This window comes from Phalacrocorax carbo, chromosome 9 (assembly GCF_963921805.1).
Source record: "Phalacrocorax carbo chromosome 9, bPhaCar2.1, whole genome shotgun sequence".
NCBI lineage: Eukaryota > Metazoa > Chordata > Aves > Suliformes > Phalacrocoracidae > Phalacrocorax > Phalacrocorax carbo.
In genome coordinates, this window is record NC_087521.1 from 3932230 (window position 1) to 3945952 (window position 13723).

At 38.8% G+C, this 13723-nt stretch overlaps 1 protein-coding gene across 2 annotated transcripts in view; it reads right to left on the reverse strand.

Moving 5' to 3' along the window:
- SPRED1 (sprouty related EVH1 domain containing 1) overlaps nt 1–13723 on the reverse strand; it is a 62525-nt gene that overhangs the window by 20829 nt on the left and 27973 nt on the right. Inside the window, exons 1-2 of one of the 2 annotated variants that reach the window (XM_064460147.1) lie at nt 7384–7465; nt 5498–5594 (exon numbers count right to left, since the gene is read on the reverse strand). In XM_064460147.1, coding sequence (XP_064316217.1) covers nt 5498–5512 — 15 coding nt within the window. In that variant the 5' untranslated portion in view covers nt 5513–5594; nt 7384–7465. Of the gene's footprint in view, nt 1–5497; nt 5595–7383; nt 7559–13723 lie in introns of those variants that run through there. The other variant, XM_064460146.1, reaches the window with a different exon arrangement.

The window sequence follows — 13723 nt, forward strand, 5'->3', positions numbered from 1 at the left end:
GCTGTTTTTTAATAGTATTTGCATATTTCATTTACCTGCAAAAAATTATTTTATGCAATATTGTTACACTGAATGTTTCTTGGCTTTAAAAAAAAATCAAAAAGTGAACAAGAAAGTATGGAGGGACATGCACTGATCTGCTCCTGTAGCACTAGGTATAAAAAGCACAGCAAGACAACCTGTATTTGTGTATTACTGCTAGATTCTGAAAACCTACACTAAGAGGTGAATGAGGAATTTTAATATTCTATCATTTCAACAGTAATGTATTATCAGAATTTTAATTTTTAATTTTGTTACATATGCAGCTTTTTGAGAGAAAAATACAAAATGTCTTACAGAATGTGGAAACATGACTGAGGAAAAAAGTCAGAATTTTAAAAAAAGGTCTATCTGTGCTTAGATTGTTCTTACGTATCCTTGTGTTCTTCCTCTCTCTCCCTTGTCCAATTACTACATAGGCAAATAGGGTTTTTTCTCCTGCTCTTCATTATTTATTCCCCCTACCCTACACCCCACCGCTAATCATCATCTCTCGAGTTTTATTGCCTTTCAGCTCTGCCTCTAGAAGGATGACATACATTCTGCACATAAAAACTCTTTCAGCCTTAAAATTATTTTTGTTACTCCACTCTGAGTTCCCGAAATGGTCAACAATATGTAGGTATAACTGTCTACATGACAGCATAGGAAGAAATATATAACTATTTCCTGAAGATGTGCAGGAAAAGGTGCTGCAGCAAAAAGAAAGTATCATTCTGCAGTTCTAAGGTCTATTGACTTTAATTTGTTCCTTTTGATAATTTTAAATTTGCTTCTCCTAAAGAAAGTTAAAAATGAAGATTTCTCACATCACTGCATTTTCTAGCTCTGTGAGCACTTTTGGGGGCTCTCTACTATACTAAACACCAATTATTTTCACACTATATTTGTGTGCAGCTTCACTCAAAATATCAACAAGAAGTACGGCAAGACTGATTTTACAATGAACACCTACTCCCAAAGGGGTTAACCCAGATTACTTTATACTGAAAAGTCATACCTGGATGACAAATATTTTTAAAAGATAGTACCACTGGAGATAAACTACTGGATTAAAATGTTACTGAGTAGAACCTATGATTTTCAAAGAAACCCAAACCAAACCAGAAAACCAAAAAAGCAACACTGCTACCACCCACCCCCTACCTCCAATCCTTACAACATTTCATAAGACAAGCCACCATTAACAAAACAAGCAAACATCCTATCCAACACCGTAATTGTTTTCAGCTTGATTTAAGGAAACAACACATTTGACTGGACAACACTAATTTTTTCAGATCTAAAGCAGTATGAAAACAGACCAGTTAACACAATGGGTATAAGCGGTTAAAAGGGCATTGAAAGGGGAAAAATCAGTTGCATTAAAATTGTATGTGTTAGACGTAAGACTCCATATAGGCGAGACTTTACGCCCGCCCCACCTGAGAGAAAACTCAAAAAAACTGGAGGTCAGAATTAGCAGTGGGACACAAATCTATAAACACCCAGCCTTCAATAGTTTTTATTGCATCCAGAAATACTAAAGACCCAAACCAAATGAAAAACATACCAACCATCCCCTAACGCGTTCTTTTCCTCCCCAAAACACTTCCATGCTTTGCAGCAACACGTTATTTTTTCCCTGTTAAACATAATGCTGTCAAAGGCTTCTTTATGCTGAAGCATGCAAACTATGATTGGGACTGGGGAGGAACTATGCCAATACGCATACCTCCAGAGCCTGGAAACGGAAACCAAGGTTTTAGCAATACAGATTTTTTTTTGAGTCTTCAAACATCCAAAACTCCAACTATTTTTACGGCACTTTGCTATGGTTTGGAACTCTCCGCATCATCTGTGAAGATGGCATCATACTCTCCCACACGGTTACCAAAAATCTGCCTTCTCAAACCTTTTCAAGTAGGCTTTCCTTAAGCTCTCCAGTGACAACCACAACACACACCTGCAAAATTGTAAATTAAGTGACTACGGCTTAACAAAATTGTGTTTTTTAATAAACATGGGTTTTCTGTTCTGAAGGTTTTCTTCATTTGGGGGCTGAATATAAGACTTCCATGCCAATATGAAGCAGCCACCTTAGAATGTAATGGGAAATGTTATAGTTATCAGACTCAAGACAGAAGAGCTCTGGATCCATATGATCAAGATCGAAATTCTCAGAGCATAATAGGGCTGTACGTCTACTTAGTACTACTTAATGAAAAAAAAATCCTTTTCATATCCAGAAGTCCTTAAGTGCAACATTAATGAGTTCACAACTACTCCAAAATACTTGCTTGCTATGTGTTTCTTTTCTCACCTCTACAAGCTACATTCTTTAAAGATGTTAGAAATTATTTGGCTTGTGTAGACAGATGAATCTCTAAAGTGAGAACTTTTAAACTTCAACACTTTGAAACCAAATATTTTTAAACAAAAATAAGGTGAGTATTTAAGATATTAGCATCATTATCTAGGGCTTGTTTTGGAAACAAATACGAAAACCACCTTACTGCATTTCATATAATTTTTTAATTTTGATAACAGACCCCATAATTTAATATTTCTAAATAGTGGATACTGTTTTACTGATCTCTAGCTGTACTTTCAACAGCGTACATTACGTGTAGACAGATAGTTTCACAATTTCTTATTCCCAGCCCAAATCTACAAACACATAAGCATACAGTTTTTGATGAAACTTCTGAATGCCTTTTCTGCCAAACAGAATCAAAGGCTTTTCTCTAGTCTTGGGACCAAGCAGCATGACCTGAGTATGTTCACGCTACTGAGCATGTGGCCCCTCTGCCACCGTGACCTTGTGGCATGATTAATGTTCTGTGCGTGCTTTTTTTTCCAGTTCAAAAAGTAAGATTATATAAGGACTGTACTACAGCCCATCAGCATCAATCTTTTCTCAAACGTTAAAGCCAATTTAAAGAGTAAATGATAGTTTTTTTCAACAACAGATTTTTAGAAGAGAACAGTATTTATATTCAGTTTCAGCTTTGTATCTCTTCCTTTATGCAATTACCTGTTCTTCAAAAGAAAGGTTTTAAACTTTGATTTGTCACTCCTGAATCCTGATCCAAAAGATACTAGTCACTTTTTTTTTTCCTCCTTCAGTAAAAACTTGCATGGTAAAGTACTGGAGAAGAAAATAGAACAGAACAGAGAAGCCTACTAGAGTTTTCATTCAAGAATATATAATTCACCGAGGCCTAAAACCCCCTAAGCTTGAGCCTAATGTGTGTTTAACGCTAGTGCTATTAAGATAGGAGAGTGCTACTGTAAACACAATAAAAGAGAGCAGCAGACCTGACCAGGTTAGGAGGGAGTACAATTGTTCCAAGCAGACTGGCTGGAGCCAGATCTATGAAGGTGAGTACAGTAAAGAAGGAAATGTGTAATTATGTCAAAGTCTTCACGAAATACCCTTACATTCCAACACAGATCTAAACAACCTGAGCGAACTAGTGGGGAACATTCCCTCTCCTAAATTAATTCAATGGTGCCACCACTTTGATTTTCTACTCAGATAACTAGGGTGCTTTTTGTGAACCCCATGATAGGTTTAAATAGCTTGGTACTGCATAAGAATTTTGGAAATTCTACATGTAGCCTGAAGCTGAGCCATAAAAGGGCTGATAGCAACCTAACTCTCAAGTAAAGAAATGACGAGAAACCCCCCCAACAAGGAACTTCAATATTTGATGTTCAGTCCCAAAGTATTTCATTTATACAGCTGACTTACAAACTGAGATCTATAGTCCTAATTAAATGCCTGCATATCCTATAAAATATATGGAGAGAACTGGCAATTGCAATATAGTGTCAGAAGCAGTAATTGGAAAAGCAGCAACTAAAGCCAGTTTATAAGAAACAATAAGAGAAGAGAAAATATCTCTCAATCTTTTTGAGTGTAACCATTTAAGAGGCATCTAGAAGATACCTCATCAAATACCTCACCTATGGATTTCAAGTTGCCTTGGAATAAATGTCACCTTTCTACTGATGCATAGGTTGAACAGCAATACTGGCATTATGATTCCCATCTATCTTAGGTAAAAGCCATAGATCTGAATTCCATTTGCTCTCTTCAAAACCCATGCTCCCCCGTGTCTCAGAAAATTGCTCCAAGTTCCACACTATAGGTTTTCCAGGATAAGGGAATTTCTGCACCCTTTCTGGAAGCTGAGCCATTTCACAAAAGAAAGACTTACTGACCAGAGGAAATAAAAATATAATCTAGTTATAAAGGTGTTTTAACAGTGTGTAATGTGACTGGAGGTGGGGGGAAGGCTCCATTTGTAAAGATTACTTTCTTTTTTAATCCACAGAAGTATTTTCAGGATGGCTGGGTGTACTTTGCAAAAAAAGTGAGTGAACTGGAAATCGCAGTCCAGCTGACCAGGCTGTAATGACTTCTAGATACTACAATAGATCAAACAGTCCTGAAGTCACATGTGCTCAAAGTCAGAATAACTGAAATGTTCAAAATTGTTTAGGAAGCTATTTTAAAAACAATATTGTTACTTTCTCTTTGCAAAGGCAGAGCAACCAACTAGACAGCATACAACTAACTCCAAAGGTTATTCAGGTATACAGATTTACACACAGAGGCCATTCTAAATTGAGGTTAGAGCAATGCTGGAGCACAAAACCAGCATGTTCAGTACAACTCTTACTCAAAATCAGAGTATGATAAAAATATTTGGTCCCCACTCAACAGCAAACATGACGAACCCGTAACAACTTCCACTTTTACTTTATTTTTAAAGAAAAAAAATTAAAAACCAGAATTTTATGCCACTGAAGTGATCTTCAACAGTCCTTTCTAGGGTTGCCTCTTTGAGGACATAGCCTTTTCTACTCTTTCAGTTGGAAGAGACAATTACATTTCCATTTCTTGGTGGTGTTTTTCTTGGTCTTTTCTTTGTATTATGAAATATAATAGTCACCTGTCAATTCTATTTGGACTAAAAAACCCAATTGTTTGGCTTCATTAAAGAAAAGGTTAAAAGTTGTTCTTGAACAGTAAATCCACAGGAATATCCTAAGAACAAATGTAAACCCATTAACTATATTGAAAGCACAAGGATTGGAGCAGTTTTAGAATCACTGACCTAATCCCTGTCCAACAGAATTTCTCTTCCAGTCCCTGCTACGGTCCTTCTGAAGAAGTGTCATGACCTAACGATGTCCTGACATACCTTGGTGTAGGATCTTGTTTCTTTTATGCCAACAGGGGTCTTATTGCATTCTGTGCAACTTTGTTGTTAATTCATTACAGATTAGCTGTTGCTTTTAAGTGCGTTATTTGAAGTCTGAGGAAATACATGCATACATAGCTTTCTTTTACTCTGTTACCAATGCATCGCTGGCTCCACAGTATTCTTCTGTAGAGCCTACATCTGTATTTGTTAGTACCCTAAGCTTTATTCAACAGGCACTGGATAGATGTTCCTCCTACCTGCATTTCTTCCATCTTTTATCCTGTGCTTTTGAGGGGCTGACTTCCAACAGCAACTTCCTAAAACTGCAGTAAGATCCAAATCTGCCTTGACAGACTAGTAGGTCACATTTGGGGGTGGCAGCAGGGGGACAGACAGACACAGGGTGGGACACATACAAAAAAAAAAAACTAAAAAAATGAAAACCAAAACACCTGTTCAGGACAATAAAGGTTTGGAGAACATATTCATACTAACATGAGCTCAATTTTGGACAGGAAGAGGAGTAGAGACATTTAAAGCCTTCTACTAAAAGTGGAAACGAAAAAAGGCCTGCCCAGGGGAAGCATGAGAGAGCACGCAGACAGATCAGGACACTGATGGCTGTGACATTTTTATATGCATGTGGGAGAAACATTAAGCCAGCCTTCAGTTCTGAGCATTTTATTACCCTCAGATTCTGAAGGCAAGCTGTGAATGTCGAAAGTATTAAGAATTAAGAGACAACTGTGAAGTATCTCTAAATGCAATTATGCTCCTCAAAAACAGCCTCAATAAGACTAAAAAAAGTTCTAAAGGGAACTACTGCAAAGTGAGGAAGGAACTGCAGGTGCACATAGCTGTGCGGGAACACAGGGTACTCTGCTAATAGCACTACGCCTCGCTGAAACAACTGAGTCAGCAGAATTTCTATTTATAAGCTCTCTTCCTACAACAGTCACAGTCAAGGCAGAAAACTCAGCAGCAGTCCTGCTTCAAGGGAGAAACTGGTATGCTTGAGAAAGAATCAGCAGTATGGTACGAGAAGCAATTCTACCTTTTAAGCTTACACAGGAGTCATGAATTTTTGGCAGAAAAGAGTAAGTTTTTGGTAAAAGTCATTAAGATGGAGGTTTTGTGCTTTCCCCACCTCTTTTTGTTTCCACTGTAAGACACCCCCTCCCACCCCTTCAGAAATCTATTTGGCATGCAAGTGACCAAGCAAGCCTTAGTAAGCCAATTTTGTCTTCTGTAGGTCTGCATGTGGAAATGGCTGAGATCCTACACCAGTTTGCCTTCTGTGAGACTGACTTTTGTCACGGTATTTAAGACAAGTTTGTTACTGGTATTTAATATAGCTGATATATGAATACTGTCTATGTGTTCATCAAACCAGATAAATTTTCCACCTGAACAGGAGGACAAACCCCTTCCCTGTGCGGGTGCCAGAGCAGGGGCACAGGCTGCCCAGAGAGGCTGTGGGGTCCCTTCCCCGGAGACATTCACCCCCCGCCTGGACGCGGCCCTGTGCCCCTGCTCTGGGGGTGCCTGCTCACGCAGGGGGTGGGACGGGGTGAGCTCCAGAGGGCCCTGCCAACCCCTGCCATCCTGTGATTCCAAAATTCTTGGACCTGTCAGCTTCATGCTTTCTTCCAATACTGAAGTTGTTTTCATGTAAAATGGCTACTTTTTGTCATAGCCAAATTCCACAATTAACTGAATCATTAGTGAGGAATTCAGTCAGATATTCTGTTTTTAACAAGCTATCTCATTTTCCAGCACTTCTATTAAACACAGTATCACTGGTGTATAAACAGGTTAACAAGAAGATTTAACTTTAATCCTCCATTGGAAAAAAACTAAGTAGCAAAATGTTTACCAAAATGGATGGAAATGTGCAATGAAAAAATAGGTTTTAAAGTTCCTAAAAGATCAACATGCTTAATTCTAGAAAAGCATGGTATCACACCTAAAACAATTAATTGGCTATTTAGGTATATAGTATTTGATATGGATAAAAGTTTGGCAACAGCATCAGACTGAGACTGTAAATTTACTTTCTAGTCTACAAGCAACAATAAGCAAACATCTATTCTTAGGTCCTACGCAGTTTTAATAGGAACATTAAATGGATGTAAATTATTACCGTTTTATCCCTGAGTCGTTCTCCATGGATAAGAAAATCAGCACAGCTATTCTCTTCCTGGGGAATGACTTTGAAGACTGTGACACAGCTTAGTCCACCCCCTCCAAGTGGTAACCATCCACCACTTGAGTCATCCCGGGTCATCACCACAGCTCGCACTCGTGCATAACTATTACTGGAAGAGATGCAAAAGAAGGAATTAAGTTTTCCAGCAATGCAAACCAGATAAGAGTAATTAAAAAAGAAAACAACAAACCAAACCAAACAAACCCACAACCAAGATCATTATAATTAACACTGTGGAGGTTCAGTCCTTCCGTAACAAGTCACTTAGAAGAAACCAGCCTAAGAAGAGCCTCTAAAAAAAAAAAAAAAACCCAAAACTTTCTCTGTACTTTTACACCTTTATTAGGACTTCTTGGAGCCTACGTGTGATTCCTGTAAAGAAACTTAACCAGACAATATAGTTCCTCAGAGTCAAAACTGATGTTCTTTTAAAAACTGTAGTCAGTGATCTAGCTAGGGAGGGCCAGGGATGGGAAGAGAGTAAGAATCAACTCCCAATTTATTTTAGACTAATCATGAAGCCAGTCAGCCACCATGAAATTGCACAGAAAAGAGGACAAGAAAGCAGAAAGCGGTCAGGCCTTCTGCCACTGAAATCTAAACAAGAACAGGCTTCTAGCCAGACACCCCACTTCCCTTTGCATGTCTGCCCCCCCCCCCCCCATCCCCATGCACATAACCTGTCCTTTGCAAGGTCAGGACACACGCACACACGCTGTGGGGTTTGACAACAGAACCAGTTACAGCTACTTAAAACCCAGTATTTGCAGTGTCTACTAGCTGGTTCTCTCCTGTATTCGCAGTGTGTGGAAAATTACTTGCATTTTACAATTTAACAGCTTTTTCCATCATTTAGCATTTTATAAAATAAACAAAGGGTTACGACTTCATTACTTAAAAGCCAAATTCCTTTTTCGGAGTCTCAGAAAAGGAGTTTTTGGTGGTCATCTCCCTCTCTCAGCTTTTATTTATTTCTTTTAAATTAAATGACACATTTGAGTTTTGGTTATGAGTTCGCTGCTACACCAATTGGAAAACTCCGTGGTTTACCAAGGATGTTACAGGATCCTACGTTCAAAGTATGGTTTGCTGCATGAATGTTAACAGTCTATGAATGAACATTCCAGCACTTTCAAAGAAATAAACTTCATGATATCATTTGCAACGTATTTCTGACTGAGGGTTTAAGTGCTTATGCCAGATAGCATTAGCAATGTCAAATTAAAGGACTAAACAGGAAATATTAGAAAAGGACAAAGTTGTCCCCTCTGTACAAAATTACATGTGATTTAACCATTCACTAAGCTGTTGTATTTTAAAATGATTGCTGCTTTATTTTTTTTTCCCCCCAAATGTCCCAGAATAACTGAAGGTAGGCTTTTGTGCGTAATTAATGTATTACATTCTCACACACACACATGATTCACACATATGATTCACTCATATATAAATATATATATATATATAAATAATTATGCTGCAAGCATCTAAAGCTTAAATACCTAACAGTTTGCAAAACGGGAAATAAAACAAGACCGTCCAATTTTAGCTTACAGGCAAGTGAATTTGTTTATAGAGACTTTGTTTGCCCCCTCCAAGCAAAAAACCAGCCTCCTCCTCCCCCTAAACTTCATAGTTAAAATGACAGCTCAGTCAATGTTTCTCATCATTTCTGTACCAACATCTTTTTAGCAACTCCTCCCACACAGCAGACAAATATAATCAAGAAAAATCCAATTCTTCATTGTATCCATCTATCAATCCTAGTATCTGCAATTAAAAAACGGCTGTATCTTGATGCCTAATAATATTACTGAAAGCTGAATTATTCATTGGTCTCTATGATTGTATTTCACTCAGGAATCAGTTCAGATTAAGGCTGTACACTTCAGACACAGGTAGTCTTTTGTCTCACTTCTCTCAGGTGAAGAGCCTCTTCTGACAGAAGCTGAGGACACCGGGTCTTTCCTCTGAAAGAGTAAGGAGTAGGATGCACAAACTGGTTAAACCTACACACCCTCTTTCTATTCTCCACTCAAGCAAACCACAAATTCAGCTTTAAAGTTATTAATTCCAAAAATTTGGCTGTAAATCTGAATATTAGAGCTTTCTTTTGCATACCAACAGACTGCAGCAAGAGTTCAGTTAAACATCATTTAGGAATATCACAAAACTTCACTTAGGCTCCATGAGAAAACTTCAACTACAACAGATTCATTCATTCAAAAAAAATTTAAAGTTTACACTCCACATCCATTTTCTTTTCAATAATTGCTGAGAAGAAGAAAGATGGAGGATACATATCCCACTTCAATGGCTTAACTACTTCCATTTGCCAGGAGTTTTCCATCAGCATTGGTTTTTTCCCCTCCTCCTTCCCTATATGGTACACCTAGTCTGGTCTAATTAACAAGCTTGTGTTTTGCTTCCATATCTTCTAAACTGTTTCAAACAATATTTATCCTTTCAAATATTTTATAAACTACTGTCAAATCCACTGCATTAGTGCCAGAGCCAAAATAAAATTCCCCAACAGGTAACATTTAATGAATAATCTCTTAAATTGAAACAAAACAGTTCTTCCAGACAACTACCCTGTAAATCAACCAAGCAAATTCATTACTGTACTTGCAACAATGCCAAAGACTATGAAGACATTGCTTAGTTTTGTGGTTTTGTTGTTGTTTTTTAATATTATTTTTTATATTTTAAAGGAACTCACAATCAGTAACAACAGCTATTTTTAGTAACAATACAAGCTGGTTTGCAATTAGCCACAAAGCAGCAGCAGGACTTAGAGTGACTTCCATCTCCAGAATCCTCTGCAAACAAAACAGCATCTGCCTGTCACACTACTGGTGCTGCCGCAACCACCCAGACGTCTTGTATCTCGAAGCGTTATAGCCCCATCTACTTTGGGGAATTTTGGAACAAATTGCTAAACTGTGGGTGTAGCTTAGCTGGGGGGAAAAAGGGCAGACGAGGCTCCAGTGTTTTCCAGCACCACCCCTACAGTCTGTTTTTACCTACTCTTGTATGTTTACCATCTCTATCAGGAATAACCAAACAAAATAAAAACCAGACAAACAGGGCAATCAGTTGAGCATTGCTCTTATGAAACCTTTTACTAGAGCTACCACAAGCATGTGAAATGTAGCATGAAGAACAGCACTGCAACAGCAGGCCCAAACCTATTGTATCACATCCAGCCTTTCCTGAGACCCCCCCCCCCCCGATTCTGTTTGTGGCCACTGGAAAAACTGTGGAGGCATAGCAAAGCTTACAGGAAAAGCCAAAAGGGATCCTGTCCACAGGAGCATGCTGCTTCCTAAGAGTCAGAGCTGAGCACCGGTGAAGGCCGGGGACAACCACACCGGAATCCAAGATCCAGTTCCTAACAACTATGGAAACAGACCTTCCCTCTAACAGCAGAGTGCTTCAGGTGGAGAAATGAGAGTACAGTATTCTTATGTCATTACAGTAAGTTATAAATTGTGATGAAGCAGGAAGAATAATTTTTTAAAAACCCTGAAAAGTTATCTACAGCGTTATTTTCCCCTAGTAAAGAACTACTGAAGAGTATAGCATGTGTCTGAATAGTATACCTCTTAAACTTGAAAAGAAGCTGCTGTCTTGCTGCATTACATTTAGTTTAACCCAATTTCAACAGTATGCAAATCTTCCCTCTCCCAGATTCATACTTAGCATTACCATTCTTTTATTTGTATTGCATCTTGCACATTTCTCTTTTAATATAGGACTGAAAAATAATAACAGTGATCTCAGAAATGGTTAAGACGATTGAACTGCAATTGCAAATTGTTTTTTAGTACTATAAAGCTACTACCATCACCATCAAGAAACCTGGATTTAAGTGGAATTATAATCTGAACCACACAAGAAACTCACCCTCCTAACTGGTAAAAATATTTAGCATTATGGTTTCTTTCAAAGCTGGAAAGCAGATTTGCAGAAAAGGACCTCGGTTTTCTGGTAGACATCAATCTGAACAAAAGCCGTCATTGTTGCCTTGAGACAAAAGCGTCCAACATTGTCCTGGCCCGCATTAGGAGAAGCACTGCCAGCAGGTCGAGGGAGGTGATCCTTCCCCTCTACTGAGCACCAGTGAGGGCACACCTGGAGTGCTGGGTCCAGTGCTGGGTTCCCCAGTACGAGAGCGATATGGAGCTACTGGAGGGAGTCCAGCAAAGGCCTCTAAGATTATTATGGGACTGAAGCATGTGTCACATGAGGGAAGGCTGAAAAAGCCACGGCTGTTTAGCCTGGAGAAGAGAAGACCCAGGGGTATCTTAACATATATAAATATCTGAAGGGAGGGTGCAAAGAGGATGGAGCCACGCTTTCTTCAGTGGTGCCCGATGACAGGATCAGAGGCTACGAGCACTCACTGAAACACAGGAGGGTCCACTTGAATGTCAGGAAACACTTTTTCACTGTGAGGGTGGCTGTGAGGTTGCCCATGGAACTGGTGGTGTCTCCATCCTTTGAGATATTCAAAAGCCGCTTGGACATTAGCCCCGAGTAACCTGCTTTAGGTGGCCCTCCTTGAGCAGGACAGTGGACAAGATGACCTCCAGAGGTCCCTTCCAACCCCAATTATTCTGTGATTCTTTTATTTAGTATTATATTTCAAACCACAGCAATTCCAATAAAATACATTCTGAATGTAACTAATATGGGTTAATTTATGAGAATTCACGATACTTTGAAGTGAGAGTTGTCACTGTGCACAACTGCTATTTAAACACTTCTGACAAGGCTAAGGCAAAAAAAAGGCATTCTGAAAAATCGTGACACACTCTGCTATGAAATTACACTATCTTTGCTGGCACGCAAGTAACAGCTCCAGGCTGATCGCCAATTGTGAACTTGTCATGGATCAAGGCTCTTCACCTTTGATTGGCACTTTACACACATACTTTAACCCCTCCAACTTCTGCTGCAATATACTCATGTGTTTGTAGCCTCACCCAAAGAACATACATGGACCACATTTGGCTTTTTATGGTTCTTATAATCCGAACATCTTAGCTGAAGATTTTACAATTCCCAGCTAGAGAAGTGCTCAGGAGTATGTGCATGCCCAGAGTACCAAAAGGTAATAACCAGACCACTGAGCTAAAGTCTGTTTTGCTTGCAGATAGCATTTGTTGATTACTGACTCAATTTAGAAAAAATAATTTCACCAGTGTCACATGAACATATTGGTACACTGCTGATGACACAAAGCCCTTTGTTACTAAAGGTTTAGAGAATGACTGCCACTGGCACAAAACACTAATGACTTATCTACAACAGAAGGAGATGCAAATATAGCATGAATACTAAAGACGAGAATTTATATCATGAAAACGTATGATACCATATCCTAATTAATTTTTATGAGAAGGAAACTGTTGTATATGTATTTTTTGCCATAACAACTACTCTACAAGGCTTTGCCTGACATGACTGTTACCCTCTCCTCTCAAAATTATACCATCGAGGCAAAACTCTGTGGATTCTCTCCTTTAAGAGAGAGGCAAAACGTATTCTTCACATTAAAGACAGGAGGTACAGCAACCATGCATGGATACTATGCCTAGTAAATTTATTTTTGTGAGGAGCTTAACAAGACAAGACATGGATTTCCAAGGTACTGGTACCCACACTGATTTACTGACGAGCTTTGGACTTTGCCAGAAAACCTGAATAGGACATTCCCCCTCAAATAACAACAACAAAATCTATTTACAGAAACCTGAACTACCAAGCAAAATGGCAGAAGGAAAAAGCTACAGGGGAAACTATGTTGCATAAGGAAGGGACAACTGGTATCCTGAAAGAGCCAAAAGTACTTAATTACACAGTTGTTATTTAGCAGGAGAGGTTTGTAAAACAAGGTGTTTGACAGTGCATCTACAGTTCAAAAGGGGAAATGAGACACAAATGAACAAGTGTCCAGAACAGGAAACTGTCAAAACAGTAGACTTCTGTTATGAAGTGTTCTCTCGGACACAACATCAGAAAAGAAAATTAAAAAATACCAGCACTGAACCACATCCCTGTTTGAATACAGACAACTTAACATTTGTGACTGTGTAAAGAAACGAATGCTGCAAGGAAGAAGGGCTACTACCGCAGGAGCTCTTGCAAAGCACAAGAGCACATGAAGAATGGAGAAGCTGTTAAAAAGATTTTAAACCCATGACAATTGTACACAAAGGTATTTGATATTTCCATGAATAACACTTTAGCCCTCCTCCCCAGCACC